The sequence below is a fragment of the Coenobita brevimanus genome, chromosome 64 (genome assembly GCF_032717465.1).
Source record: "Coenobita brevimanus isolate Jiangsu-jjx chromosome 64, ASM3271746v2, whole genome shotgun sequence".
Taxonomy (NCBI): Eukaryota; Metazoa; Arthropoda; class Malacostraca; order Decapoda; family Coenobitidae; genus Coenobita; species Coenobita brevimanus.
Window position 1 is genome coordinate 3,493,312 of NC_137017.1, and position 13,798 is coordinate 3,507,109.

General features: G+C 42.9%; 1 protein-coding gene across 1 annotated transcript in view; it reads left to right on the forward strand.

Moving 5' to 3' along the window:
• Window positions 1–602: 602 nt before the first annotated feature.
• Window positions 603–13,798, forward strand: part of Aldh (Aldehyde dehydrogenase) — a 71,005-nt gene continuing 57,809 nt past the window's right edge. The window contains exon 1 of the mRNA XM_080276141.1: window positions 603–802. Coding sequence (XP_080132267.1) covers window positions 674–802 — 129 coding nt within the window. The 5' untranslated portion in view covers window positions 603–673. The remainder of the gene's footprint in view (window positions 803–13,798) is intronic.

Below are 13,798 nucleotides of genomic sequence, written 5' to 3' on the forward strand. Positions count from 1 at the left end.
GTGATTCTGAGAGTAATGTAACGTGGAATAGTACCCCTGTGAACTCCCAGACATCCCCACAAAGACCCCACGGAGGAGCAGCAACCGCGCATATATATACAATGGTAACGTTCCCGCTTGCCAACTGGTGGACGGGAGTTCGCGCCTCGCTCAGGTTGCGAAAAGTTTCACTGACGAAGTGGGTGGTTACTGTTCCCCTTGAGCAAGGGGACGGGTGTGTGCGTGAGTGAAGGTCACAGCCTTGCTCTTAGATCGGACTATATGAGCTTTCAGCTCCCTTCCGGGAGGGTAAAAGCTGACGATCGCGACCATCAAGTGATCCTGACCGACCCGATGTGCGTGTGTATGTGTGTGTGTGTTGAGTCGTATTTGAGGCATTCTGCAAGTAGTCTTTTATCGATAGATTACTTTTTAAAAACTATAAACCATGAAAAATAACAGTGAAGAAAAAATCCACTATTAATGTCAGTTTGATGAATCTAGGGTAATTTGCCCAATTTTAGGGCATTTTAGGGAGAATATTTAGGGTAAAAAAATATTTCCCGTGGAATCCCTGAGGCTGAGGCCGAGAGAAGCTAGTCAGCGTTATTTGCTGTTACCAAGGCATCCGAGGGGGGAAGCGGTTGCCGTCTCGTCTGTCCGGAATCACTTTTCGTTGTTTTATTCAGTAACCATGCTGCGTTGTGCTGTCAAACCGTCCTTAGTCTTGAAGTTAATAGGAAAGACGAATCTGCCATCTGCTGCTTATTCCAGCACTGCCATTCCTCAGCCAATAACTTCTCCAGATGTTCATTACACAGGGGTAAGAAAATCTGTACAGTATCGTACATTGCTGATTACATATCTACTGATAGTTCTTTGACCACGACTGAACCCATTAATTTACTGGCACGTATTATGATGTAAGTTGAGGTGTTACAGCTTATCACTACGTTTTATTTTTACGCTATTTATCATGAATGATATATCAAGAACAAATATCTTAAAATTGTACAGCTGTAGACATTTTTTTTGCATGCAAACAAACCAAACCTAGGTTGGCTTAGTACAGGTAGGTGAAATAGGTTAGTTTGCTGGCAAAAATTCAATAGCTACCAGTACAGTACAGTGGGGTAATCACATGAAGTCGGGGGGTAATTGTGTCAGCTACCTGAAAGTGTCCATTTACCATACGAATGGTTTCCAAAATATGTAGGACTTACTGAACTACAGTAGCATAACCATTTGGAATTAATTCAGTACTGAGTGGTCTGCATAATCCCAAAACTTCATCATGTTTCATAATTGTTAGGGTGTAATATTTTTGAAGGAAACTTTTTATTATCAGTTGTTTACAAAAATATTTGCTGGAAATAGTGTTTGTTGCTAAATGAATAAACCTGCCTGCATGCTTCAAAATGTAGTCAGTAATTGTGGACAGTTTAAGGTGTGGTATGGCAATCATGTAAATGTTTTGCATTGAACATACAGTATAGTGCTAGTCCCTTACAGTATAGTGCCAGTCCCTTATATGCACCAATAGGGCAGTTTTGCCAAAGCTATATATTGTAGGGTAATTGCAACGATGCTGATGCAAGTAATGGAGATAATAATTGTTGTAAACAAATTTCAGACACCAGTTACATCTAGCATACAGACTGCAAGAGAGCTCCCATTAGCAAATTTTATGACAAGATTTGTTTTTCAAAATTGTAAATTTGTTTATAATACCCAGAGTCCCACTTACTAAGCAATCAGGCACTTTGGTCAGTGAATCACATAGATGGACTGGAGGGAGGTGACAGACATCAGTGACATAGAGCAGATGCAGGAGTGATGTCATCAGATACCTATACAAGCTTACCATAATTCTTTTCCACAAGAAAGTCAAACTGCACCATGCTGACACGCTGGATCACACACTGAATTAAGAGACTGTCACAGCAACGAAGTCTTGCATTTTACCAGCAGAAAGGGAGGCAGAGGAAAGATTTAGGAAGTGGAGAGATGGTATGGGGCACAAGGGCTTAAGAGTAAATGTAGATAAAATGGGACACAAAGGCTTAAGAGTAAATGCAGATAAAACAAGTGATGATATCTAGGGTTGGTGGCAGTATTGTCAAAGAAGAGGGAGAGTGGCTATGTGCAATTGGCCACAAGGACATTGGTAGTAATTCTGTCTTGTGCAATGTTTGTGATAAGTGGGTGCACAAAAGATGTAGTGATATTAGAGGTAGACTTAGCACCAGTCGAGCAGGGCAGTACTCCCAAGGTGGATGGAAAGCTGTTGACAGGGAGAGCTGGAGCTCCCGTTTCATTAGCCCTCGGGACTAGGTCCTGACCATCCCCCTTTACAGAATTTTTTTCAGTGTCTCAGTAACACAGAGAATAGGCCAGCATGCTCTCCAATACAAGTTTCTCTAACTATCAACACCAAACTACATGCACAGTACACACCACACTTCCTTTTCAAAAGTTGGAAAAAAAATGGCATCGAATGACATAGCCTCGGAGTCCCCAGAGGGGGGGGGGGACCATAAATGCCCCCACCTTCTGCCCCTCTCCTGGGACAACTCAAGATGCCTGGATTCACTGTCTGACTCTCTTCTTCCTCATTTCTGTAACATTCATGGCCTTTCCTCTAACTTTCGCTCTGTTGAGCACCACCTCTCCTTCTCAAAACCTCACCTTCTTTTTCTAACTGAGACTCAGCTGTCTGAGGCAGCTGACAGCAGACCTTATTCTGTATCCTCCTACTTTCTCTGTACTCATTTCAAAGCCAAAGGCTGTTGTGTATATATACGCAACAACTTATCTTTCTCTCGTGTTCCTGAACTCAGTTCTTCTGAATTCTCTACACTCTGGCTTCGGCTTTCCTGTCATTCTCTGACTAAATATATTTGTGCTGTTTACTTATCTCCTAATTCTACTGACTATCAAAAATTCTTTGACTATCTTACTTCTACGATGGAACACATTCTATCCATTTCTCCTTTCTCAGAAATCTCCATTCTAGGAGATTTTGATGCTCACCACCACCTTTGGCTCTCCTCTCCTTTCACTGATCCACCTGGTGAACAAGCCTACTGTACACTTTTTCTCTCCTTAATGACCTAGAGCAGCTTGTACAGCACCCTACCTGTATCCCTGACTGCCTTGGAGAGAGCTCCGACATACTTGACAACTTCCTTACAACTAATCCTTCTTTTTACACTGTTAATCTTTTCTCTCCGCTGGCCTCCTCCGATCACAACCTTATCACCTTAATCTATCCTATCGCTCCGGTACGGCCTGCAGACCCTCCAAAGAAACTTCGTTTGTGGCACTTTGGAGCTGTGGATTGGGAGGCCCTCAGGCAGTACTTCTTTGATTTTCCTTGGAATGATTATTGCTTTCATGGCCGGGAGCCATCTGGGACTGGGTGTGCCTTGTGCATTACGGAGGTTATTCTCTCGGGCATGGAAGCATACATTCCTTTCTCATATCCTTTAACTAATGCACGAAAGCCTTGGTTTAATCACGCATGTTCTAATGCTGTTCACAACAAGGAAAGGGCCTATATAAGGTACCGGAGCCAACTCACCCCTGAATCACATCTTTTATACTTTTCTGCCCAGCATTGTGCTAAGGCTGTTCTTTCGCTCTGCTAAAAATAATTTCATCCATACTAAATGCTCTCAACTGTCAAACTCGAATTCTTCCCGCTCCTTCTGGCACCTTGCCAAAAACCTTTCTAACAACTTTACCTCATCATCCTTCCCTCCTCTTTTCTACTCTGATGGCTCTGTAGCTATTTCTTCTACTGATAAAGCAGATCTCTTCGCTCAGACTTGCTCCTCCAATTCCACCTTAGACGATTCCAGTGCTGTTTCTCCATCACTTCCCCCCTCTGACTTCCTCATGGCTGACATTAAAATTTCTTCAGCAAATGTATATTCTGCCATCACAGGCCTCAATACTAATAAGGCATATGGGCCTGATGGAGTCCCTCCTGTTGTTCTCAAGGACTGTGCTTCTGTGCTTACACCCTGCCTAGGCAAACTCTTTCCCCTTTGTCTGTCAACTTGTACCTTTTCTTCTTGCTGGAAGTTTGCTTTCATTCAGCCTGTCCCAAAGAAGGGTGACCATTCCCAACCCTCTATTGTCCAGTTGCTTTAACATCCTGTATCTCAAAAGTTTTCGAGTCTGTTCTTAATAGAAAAACTTTAAAGCATCTTTCCTATCACAACCTTCTTTCTGATCGTCAGTATGGGTTCCATCAGGGACGCTCCACAGGTGATCTTCTCACCTACCTTTCAGACTCCTGGTCATCCTCTTTTTGGGACTTTGGCGAAAGCTTTGCCATTGCACTTAACATCTCAAAGGCTTTTGACCGAGTCTGGCATAAATCTTTAATTTCCAAACTGCCCTCTTATGGTTTCTATCTTTCTATCTGTGCCTTCATCTCTAGCTTCCTCTCTGCTCGTTTTATAGCCGCTGTTGTAGATGGCCATCATTCTTCTCCTAGATCTATTAACAGTGGTGTTCCTCAGGGCTCTGTCCTATCACCAATCCTCTCTCTTTTATTCATCAGTGACCTTATAAGCTGTACATCTAACCCTATCCACTCATACTCTGATGACTCCGCCCTTCACCTTTCCATTCGATTCCTGCAACATCCGTCTCAGCAGTTACTTCAACAAACAAGGGATGAGGCTATGGCACACCTAATGTCTGACTTGGCTCGTATCTCTGACTGGGGTAAAAATAATCTGGTTGTTTTTAATGCATCAAAGACTCAGTTTTTGCACCCATCATCCCGACAAATTCTTCAACAGGTATACCCACTAGTGTTTAAAAATATTCAGCTTAATCCTGCATCATCCTTGAACGTGCTTGGGGTTTCATTTACTTGGGACTTATCATGGAAAGATCATATTACATCTCTTGTAAAATCTGCTTCCAAGAGATTGGGTGTGCTAAGTCGACTCCATTCCTTCTTTACCCCTGCACAATTTTTGACTCTATACAGGGGCTTTATCCACCCCTGCGTGGAGTACAATTTTCATGTGTGGGGAGGCTCCCCGCATACAGCTCTTCTCAATAGGGTGGAGTCAAAGGCTTTTTGCCTCATTAACTCTCCTCCTCTTACTGACTCCCTTCAACCTCTGTCTCTTCACCACACTGTTGCATCTTTATCTCTTTTCTATCGCTACTTCAATGTTCACTGCTCCTCTGAACTGTCTGCATGCATTCCTCCACCTCTACGTCGGGCGCGTAGCACCAGTCTAGCAGCAAACTCTCATCCCTTTTCTGTCCAACTCTCTAATGCAAGAGTTAACCGTTACTCCCAGTCCTTCATATATGCAACAGGTCAACTCTGGAACTGTCTCCCTCTGTCTGTATTTCCTGCTTCCTATGATCTCCAGTCATTTAAACGCAGTGTGTCCAAGCATCTCGAAATGATCGGATCTTGAATTTGGCTCTCTCTTGTATTTTGTTTTTCTCTTGGAACGAACAGTTTTGCTGGCTCGTTGCCTTTGGTTCCTTCTTCCTTAAAAAAAAAAAAAAAAAAAAAAAAAAAAAAAAAAAAATGCATAGACTGCGAGGTAATGCTGATTTTATGTGTGTGGCATGCTGGAGAGAGCAAGTGAAGATTGTCAGGCATGAAAGGACTGAACTTGCTGGTGAGCCTCTTGAGTGTGTGGAAGAGTTTTGTTATTTGGCAGACATGTTATGTGCTGGAGGTGGGGCTGGAGCTAGCTCTGTGGCTAGAGTGAGCAGTGGTTGGAAGAAGTTTAGGGAGCTGTTGCCCCTTCTGATATTTAGAGGACTCTCCTTATGTGCTAAGGGGTCGTTGTATGCAGTATGTGTTAGGAGTGTAATACTACATGGTAGTGAGACCTGGACAGTAAAGGAAGAGGATATTCACACTCTCAAATGTACAGAAATGACATTGATTAGGTGGATGTGCAGTGTGTCCCTGTGTGCAAGGCATGGGGGAGTTGGGTTTACGATGGAAGAGTTGAGAGGTAGGATGGGAATGGAGTGTATTGGTGTTTTGATGAGGATAGGTATATTGAGATGGTTTGGTGAAGAGGATGGGGGATGATAATTGGGTGCAGAAAGTGAGCAGCATTAATATTGGGGATGGGGTTGCGAGGGGTAGACCGAGAAAGACGTGGGACGAGGCCATTTAGTGTGACCTCAGGGTTAAGGGACTGAACAGGGAGGCTGCCATAGATCAAGCAGCAGGGAGAGCCACCATTAGGTGACCAAGGCTGATGCATGCAAGCATGTTGGAGCCTTCAAAAATTAAAGCAATACAACCATGACTTTAGGATAATAATCAACAGTATTCAGTATGAAATCAGAGCTGCAAAGGAGGCTTACTACCCCTCCAGAATCCAGCACCTGAAACCTAATTGGTTTCAACAAACAAGAACTTCTCCCTCCCTTGTGTTGAGCAATATGCCAGCAGCTGCTGTCATTTGGCCACAACTCTCTGCCAGCATACCTCCCTGCCCCCTCTCCCCCTGGCAAAGTGGAGGAGTATCAAGTTGCAAAGCTCGTTAAGTCTTTGAGAAGCAAACACTCAACCACACCCATTGATCTCCCAGGTAAAGGGTACAAGGAATTTGCATTTCAACTAACCATACCCCTCACCTCCATAATCAATGCCCTATTTAGAAAAGTCAGATGCCCCAAAGAGTGGAGAATTTGCAATATAGTGAGAAAATGGCAGAGTATACGAGCATAGTGGAAGAAAGATTGGAAAGGCATGAGCTAGAGCAGATGGAAGGGTTGGAAGACATATGTACGATATTTACGGAAGAGATAGGCGCAGCGTGTGAGGTGGTTTGTGGAGTGAGGAGGAGATGCAAAGATGTGCAAGGGACAGCATGGTGGAATGATGAGGTGAAACGAGCTGTGGAACAAAAGAAGAAGGCATATAGCGAATGGTTAGCGAGTAGAGGTAGGGGAGAAGATGAGAGAGAGAAGAGAGAGGTATATGTGAGCAAGAGAAGGGAGGTGAAGAGACTGATGAAGGAGAGTAAGAGGAAAGTGGATGAAGAGTTTGGGAGGAATGTGAGTGTGAAATGGAGGGAGAGTAAGAAATTGTTTTGGAAGGAGGTAAAGAAAGTAAGGCAGTGTGAAAGGGGAAGTAGTAGGGGAGTGAAAGATAGGAATAATAGATTGTTGGTAGAGAAATTGAGGAGATGGAAGGAGCACTTTGAGGATTTGCTGAATGTAGAGAGTGACAGCAGTGCGAGTATAAGTGGTTGGGGAAAGGCTGGGAGAGGAAGAGATGAGAGGAGGGAGGAAGAGATGAGAGGAGGGAGGAAGAGATCAGTAGGGCAGAAGCAGTGGAAGCAATGAAGAAGATCAAGTTGGGAAAGGCCCCAGGAATTGATGGAGTGTATGGTGAAATGCTGAGGTACGGGGGTGAGATTGTTGTAGAGTGGATACGGAAGTTGTGTAGATTGGCTTGGGAAGAGGGAAGGCTTCCAGAGGACTGGAAATCAGGTATAATTGTTCCTTTATACAAAGGAAAAGGGGAGAGAGAAGTATGTGGTAACCGTAGGGGTATTTGCCTTCTTAGTGTGACTGGTAAAATATACGGTAGAATACTCATTGATTGGGTTAGGTGGTAAAATATATGGTAGAATACTCATTGATTGGGTTAGGCATATGACAGAGGAGCTAGTTGGAGAAGAACAAGGGGGATTTAGGAAGGGAAAAGGGTGTGTAGATCAGATATTTGTCCTAAGATGTTTAGTGGAGAAGTATCTAGAAAAGGGAAAGAAAGTGTATGCTGCCTTCATGGACTTGGAGAAAGCTTATGACATAATAGATAGGCAAGGTATGTGGAAGGTATTAAGAATATATGAAGTGGAGGGGAAATGGTTGAGTGCTGTGAAGAGTATGTATGAAGGAGCTAGCGCTACAGTGCGAGTGGATGGTGAGCTGAGTTCTTTGATCTCAATGTGGGACTGAAACAAGGTTGTGTGATGTCTCCACGGCTGCTTAAAATATACATGGATGGGATTGTAAAGGAGGTGCAAGGTAGGGCAGTGGATGTGGGGGTGGCTTTAATGAATAAGGGTGAGATTTGGAAGATTCTGGTGTTGCTGTTTGCTGATGATGCAGGATTGTTGAGTGAAGATGAATGGGAGTTGCAAGGTTTGGTGAATGAATTTGGGACAGTGTGTAGGAGGAGGAAGCTGAAAGTTAATGTAAACAAAAGGAAAGTTATGGTGTTTGAGAGGAATGAATTCACAGAATGTACAGTGAGGTTGGATGGTGAGGATATGGAGAATGTGAGTGCATTCAAGTACTTGGGTAGTGTGATGAGTAAGGATGGAACTTTGGGGGATGAAGTGCATGAAAGGGTACAGCAGGGAAGGAAGGTTGTTGGTTCACTGAAAGCAGTGATAGTATTGTGATCCCTACTCTGACGTATGGAAGTGAGGCATGGGCTTTGCAAGAGGGGAACAAGTCAAGAGTGAGAGCAGTGGAAATGAGTTATTTGAGAGGAGCATATGGAGTGACATGGAGGGACAGGTTGACGAACGAAGAAGTGAAGGAACGTTGTGGGGTGGATGTGGATGTGGTTGAGAAGATTAGGAAAAATACACTGAGGTGGTGTGGACATGTGGAGAGAATGGAGAATGAAAGACTGACTAAGAGGGTGTATGTAGGTGTGGTGGAGGGAGGGGTAGACCGAGGATGAGGTGGAGGGATGGAGTTGAGAGATATATGAGGGAGGGGGGGTGAGTTAGGGGAAGGGTAGTCAAATGGTGGGTGACAGAGTGACTTGGAGGCATTTTGTCTGCAGCCACCCTGTGTGGGATTAGGACGTCGGGCTATAGATAGATTGATGCCCTAAAGCATGGAATACATCATATGTGACTCCTCTTCCAAAATCACTAAATCCAGAACCCTCGACAAACTGTGTCCTGTGTCCTTAACACCCATACCCAATCTTATTTGTGATGGGTTTGCATTTGACTGGGCCTACACTGACATCGCTGACTCAGTAGATTCTCAGCAGTTTGGAAATATGAATTCTTCTTCTGCCACGCATTGCATTGTTGGTTTCCTGGACTTTGGTTATCAAAATTTGGAACAATGCAAACCCACAGAAGGTGGTGGACTTTGGGCTGTGAGGGAGCCTGGTTATTTGGTTGACTACAGCCTATCAGGTAGTCAGCAGGCAGTTAGATATTGCTGTGTCACCTTAACCTTCCTTCCCCTCTCCTGGGGTGTATCACAGGGCACCAAGACGGGTTCACTGTGCTTTTTCATGCTCATGATGATGCTCTGAGGGACACTGATCGTCGAGGGCAATATTTCGATGATTCCACCTTTATCACTATTGACAACACATCACCTGACTTTGGTGCTCTTCAGGTTGTTATGATCAGTCTAGGAGAGTGGACCACCAACATCAACCATGCCAGGGCAGTGGTGATGAATATCAACATGGGGACAAACATTCCACTTCCTGACATTACACTGGATCCTTATATCCTTTGAGTGGTTGAAGACGTCTAGCTCCTGGGCATTGTGGGCATCACCGTAAATAAAAAGTTGACCTGGAAGTGTTGGCAGAATCAGCAAAGCTGCATAATGCCACCTGTACCAGGGTACAGAGGTTGCAGGAATGTGTATTAATCCCTACATGGCACGTAATAGGTATGGTGTGAGCATCAGAAGTTAAGAGAGCATGGCAGTTGGACTTGATGGGAATGGGGTTTCATAGGTTGTATAGGATAAGACTTACAAATACAGTATATATGAGAGATGGAGTTGGGAAATTTATTGATGTAAAGGTGTGCACCCACATGATATGGGCACATAGTATGGACCGCTGCAATCTTACAATCAAATGAGGTGGTACCTCGGATTGCCACCACCGGCAGGGTAGGGCTGGAGGCACAGGGTCCTCCCGGTCGTCATCAAGCGACTGTGCCGTCAGCGACTGTTTCTATTTCCGGGAATGCTCGTCGGCGAAGAGGTGACGGTGCGGCCTTATTCTTTACCAACATCCGCGGCCTTACCACAAATTTAAACTCAGTTCATTTTTTCCTTCAGTCCATATCCCCTTTGGCCCTTTTCCTCACAGAACCACAAATCTCACCCTCTACCGATATATCTCCATTTTGTTTTCTCGGTTACCATCTCCTTACAAACTTTCGAAACAAGGGCGGCACCTGTTGTTATATCAAATCCCAATATGCAGTTGATACTATTTTAAACTTCAATTCATCCAGTTTTGATTACTCATTATATAAATTAAATTTCCAAAACATTACCAAATATATCTGTGTGGTTTATCGTTCCCCCAATGCTTCTTCGGAACCCAGTGTATTTGATTCCATATCCACTCAGTTGAGTAACCTTGACCTTGCCCTTGGCAATGAAATTACCATTTTGGGTGATTTTAACATACACAATGTTGAATGGTTATTGCATTCTGCCCGGACTGACGATGCTGGTCTAGAATGCGAGCTGTTTGGGGAATCGTTTAATCTCACCCAGTTGGTAAAGCAACCAACCAGAATACCTGATAATCCTGACCATAATGCCCATCTCTTGGATTTATTCTTGACAAATAATCCAGATCAATACAGGATAAAGGTACTGTCACCACTTGGATCCTCTGACCACAATCTCATCAAAGCCTCATTAGTTAACCCTCCTACACCTCCCCATTCCGAACCTGTCAGGGTGACCCGATGGCACTTTGACAGGGCAGACTGGGATGGATTTAGAAATTATCTTCCTGATGTTCCATGGCAGTCTTTCTTCTCTAGTGATCCCAATACTACCCAGTCCCACATTTGTGACTTAATACTAGCTGGTATGGATTTATTCATACCAAGTCAACAGTTCACTAAAAGATCAAACTCTCCAAAATGGTTTGATGGCAATTGTGCCAGAGCAACAGCCCAAAAGTCATTAGCATATAACTCTTACTTAAAATCAAAAACATCTGAATCACTCTCCCAATTAAAAATTGCTAGAAATCATGCAAAAGCTGTATTAAATCTATCTAAATCAAACTTTCTTCAAAAGCAAGCATCAAAACTACTTAACAACCCTAATGACAATAGAATATTCTGGTCAACTCTTAATTCTTTCAATAATAACTTCAACAAGTCATCTTCCATTCCCCCACTAAAATCTTCAGATGGCATTATTACAAATGACCCACGTGGGAAAGCAGATATCTTTGCTAGTACCTTTGCAAGAAACTCTACCATAGATGATTCCAGCCAGAATGTCTCAGTACTGGAACTTGATTCTCCCGAAATTGCCCCATTTAAAATACAGACAAGATTCGTAAAATCCATCCTAGACAATTTACCTACCAACAAAGCTCCAGGCCCAGATGGAATTCCTCCAATTGTTTTGAAAAAGTGTTCCCCTGAACTTGCCTCTGTCCTAGCCAAATTATTCAGACTATGCATACGTACTTCTTTATTCCCAAATTCATGGAAAGAAGCCAATATCCACCCAGTTCCGAAGAAAGGAAGTTCGTCTGACCCCTCCAATTACAGACCAATAGCTGTCACATCTTCTCTAGGTAAGGTATTTGAAACTTTAATTAATAAGCATATTGTTAAACATCTTGAATCCAACAACTTAATTAGCCCCTACACCGCGGGCTTGTTTACCAATGACTTGCGTGTCCTGTGGGGTTATTTGGGCTCCGACAGACTCTCAAAAAATATTTGCCAAAAATCTGTTATTAGTCCTAGAATAATAAAATTATATATGCTTATGGCACATACCTTCAGCTTTCTCCTGGAATGATTGTTGAGCCTTCGTCGGTTACCGTAGGACTTGTGGAGACCTCTGAAGTAGGGTAACGAAGTCTCCACTTTACACTTCCCGACAACCCGTAATATGATTACCACAGCCAGATACAAACACTATAAACACTATTCTACAATTTTCAAGTAGTTTGGGATCCATACTCAAAAAAAAAAACAGTGTGAAAGCAATGGAAATTACGAGCGCGTCTGATCGTCGCACTGGCACTAGTTCGCTCTTGGTACACTGTCATGTATTATTCATAAAACCCCTCACACTTTATATATCTGTTACTATATAACACTTATATATATCTACAGTCTTTATCCATAAGTTTCCTTCAGTAGTATTAGTTTATTGTCACTGTAGGGATTCAGTTTCTTTCAGAAAAATACGTAGCATTCACTTTCTCGTCCTGTATACTGGCATTGAGAGTGAATGTCACTTTCATCTTCACTCTCATAACTCATAGTATTCAGACATGCTAGAGTGAAACTTTCAGTTTCATTACTCCTAGGGTATATACTCGTATTCTTATAATACTACTCATTTGCATTTCTATTTACGTTCTCTATTTTATTTACGTTATTTACATTTCTATTTTATTTACACTGTGTTATGCACTGTCACTTGAAGTAACTTATAAAACTATTTTCCATTGTTCACGTATATTTACATTCATTACTTTCACTTGCTGTTTACACATTATTTACACATTATTTACAATTCCACTTGCACTGTTTTACTCAATAGAAAGATCGTAGTCACTCTTTTATCAATTGTCAGCCCTTTACCTCTTTCCACACGAGGTTTAGTAGGGGGTAAAGGTCACAGGGTCCTTTGCATGGGGGTGAAAAAAGGCCTTGAAGTCAGCAAGAAGAAACATAGGTACCCTCGCTTCGGAAGATGAGAGTAAACTGATAACGGAGGGCCGGGGTGGAGGCCTGCTTAGGGGTTATTCAGAGTTACCAATATTAGCTCTTGAAACAGCTATGTTTAGCACTGAAATGATTGGCAGGAAATCTAGACAATACATTATAAATTAGGTAGTTCCAGGTGAATGTAAATATCACTTAGGCTTCTCCCTTCCCTCCTTACATGTATATTTATTACGAAAATAGATTAGAGGCCTACTTAGGAGATATTCAGAGCTACCAATGTTAGGTCTTGAAACAGCTTTGTCTAGCACTGAAATGATTGGCAGGAAATCTAGACAATACATTATAAATTAGGTAGTTCCAGGTGAATGTAAATATCACTTAGGCTTCTCCCTTCCCTCCTTACATGTATATTTATTACGAAAATAGATTATACGGCATAATTCAAGGGGAAAAAAACAGCGAAAATTAGCGAACGAGTGCACGTGAGGTGTTGTCAGGTGATAATTAGCCAATTCCAGGTGTATGGCACTCTCACTTACCTTATTTCTTTCTTGTATATATTATTTGGTATAAGAATAGGACGTAGGGCTTATTTCAATGGATGAAATCAGTGAAAAATTCCAGGGAAGATTTACTTAGCGTAGCATGGCCGGTCAGGCGAGAGGATAGGGTAATGGAGGGGGGGTAGGGAGGGGAGTCAAGAACGGTGAGAAATGGCTAAATCGTCAACAATGGATGGGAGTACAGATGAGATTAGGAGTGCTGACTAGTGTTGGACATTGGCAGTACTGATAGATGATACAAGCCCCCACTTGGAAGCCCGGGTGAATTCAAAATAACACAGAATCACAAAAGCGACGCCCCGCAGTATGATCCCTTGCTCCCAAGCGTCACGAAAGTGACGCCCCGCGGTTAAGGGGTTAGTGATAGACAATACGGTTTTCGCCACGAAAGATCCACCATTGACATACTCAATCTCTTAACTCATACCATCCATCAATCAATTGATCTTTTTGGAGAAACTCATGCAGTAGCTCTTGATATCTCTAAAGCTTTTGACAGAGTATGGCACCGTTCCCTGCTGTCCAAACTCCCTTGCTATGGACTAACGTCTTTTGTTCCTTTGATTTCTTCTT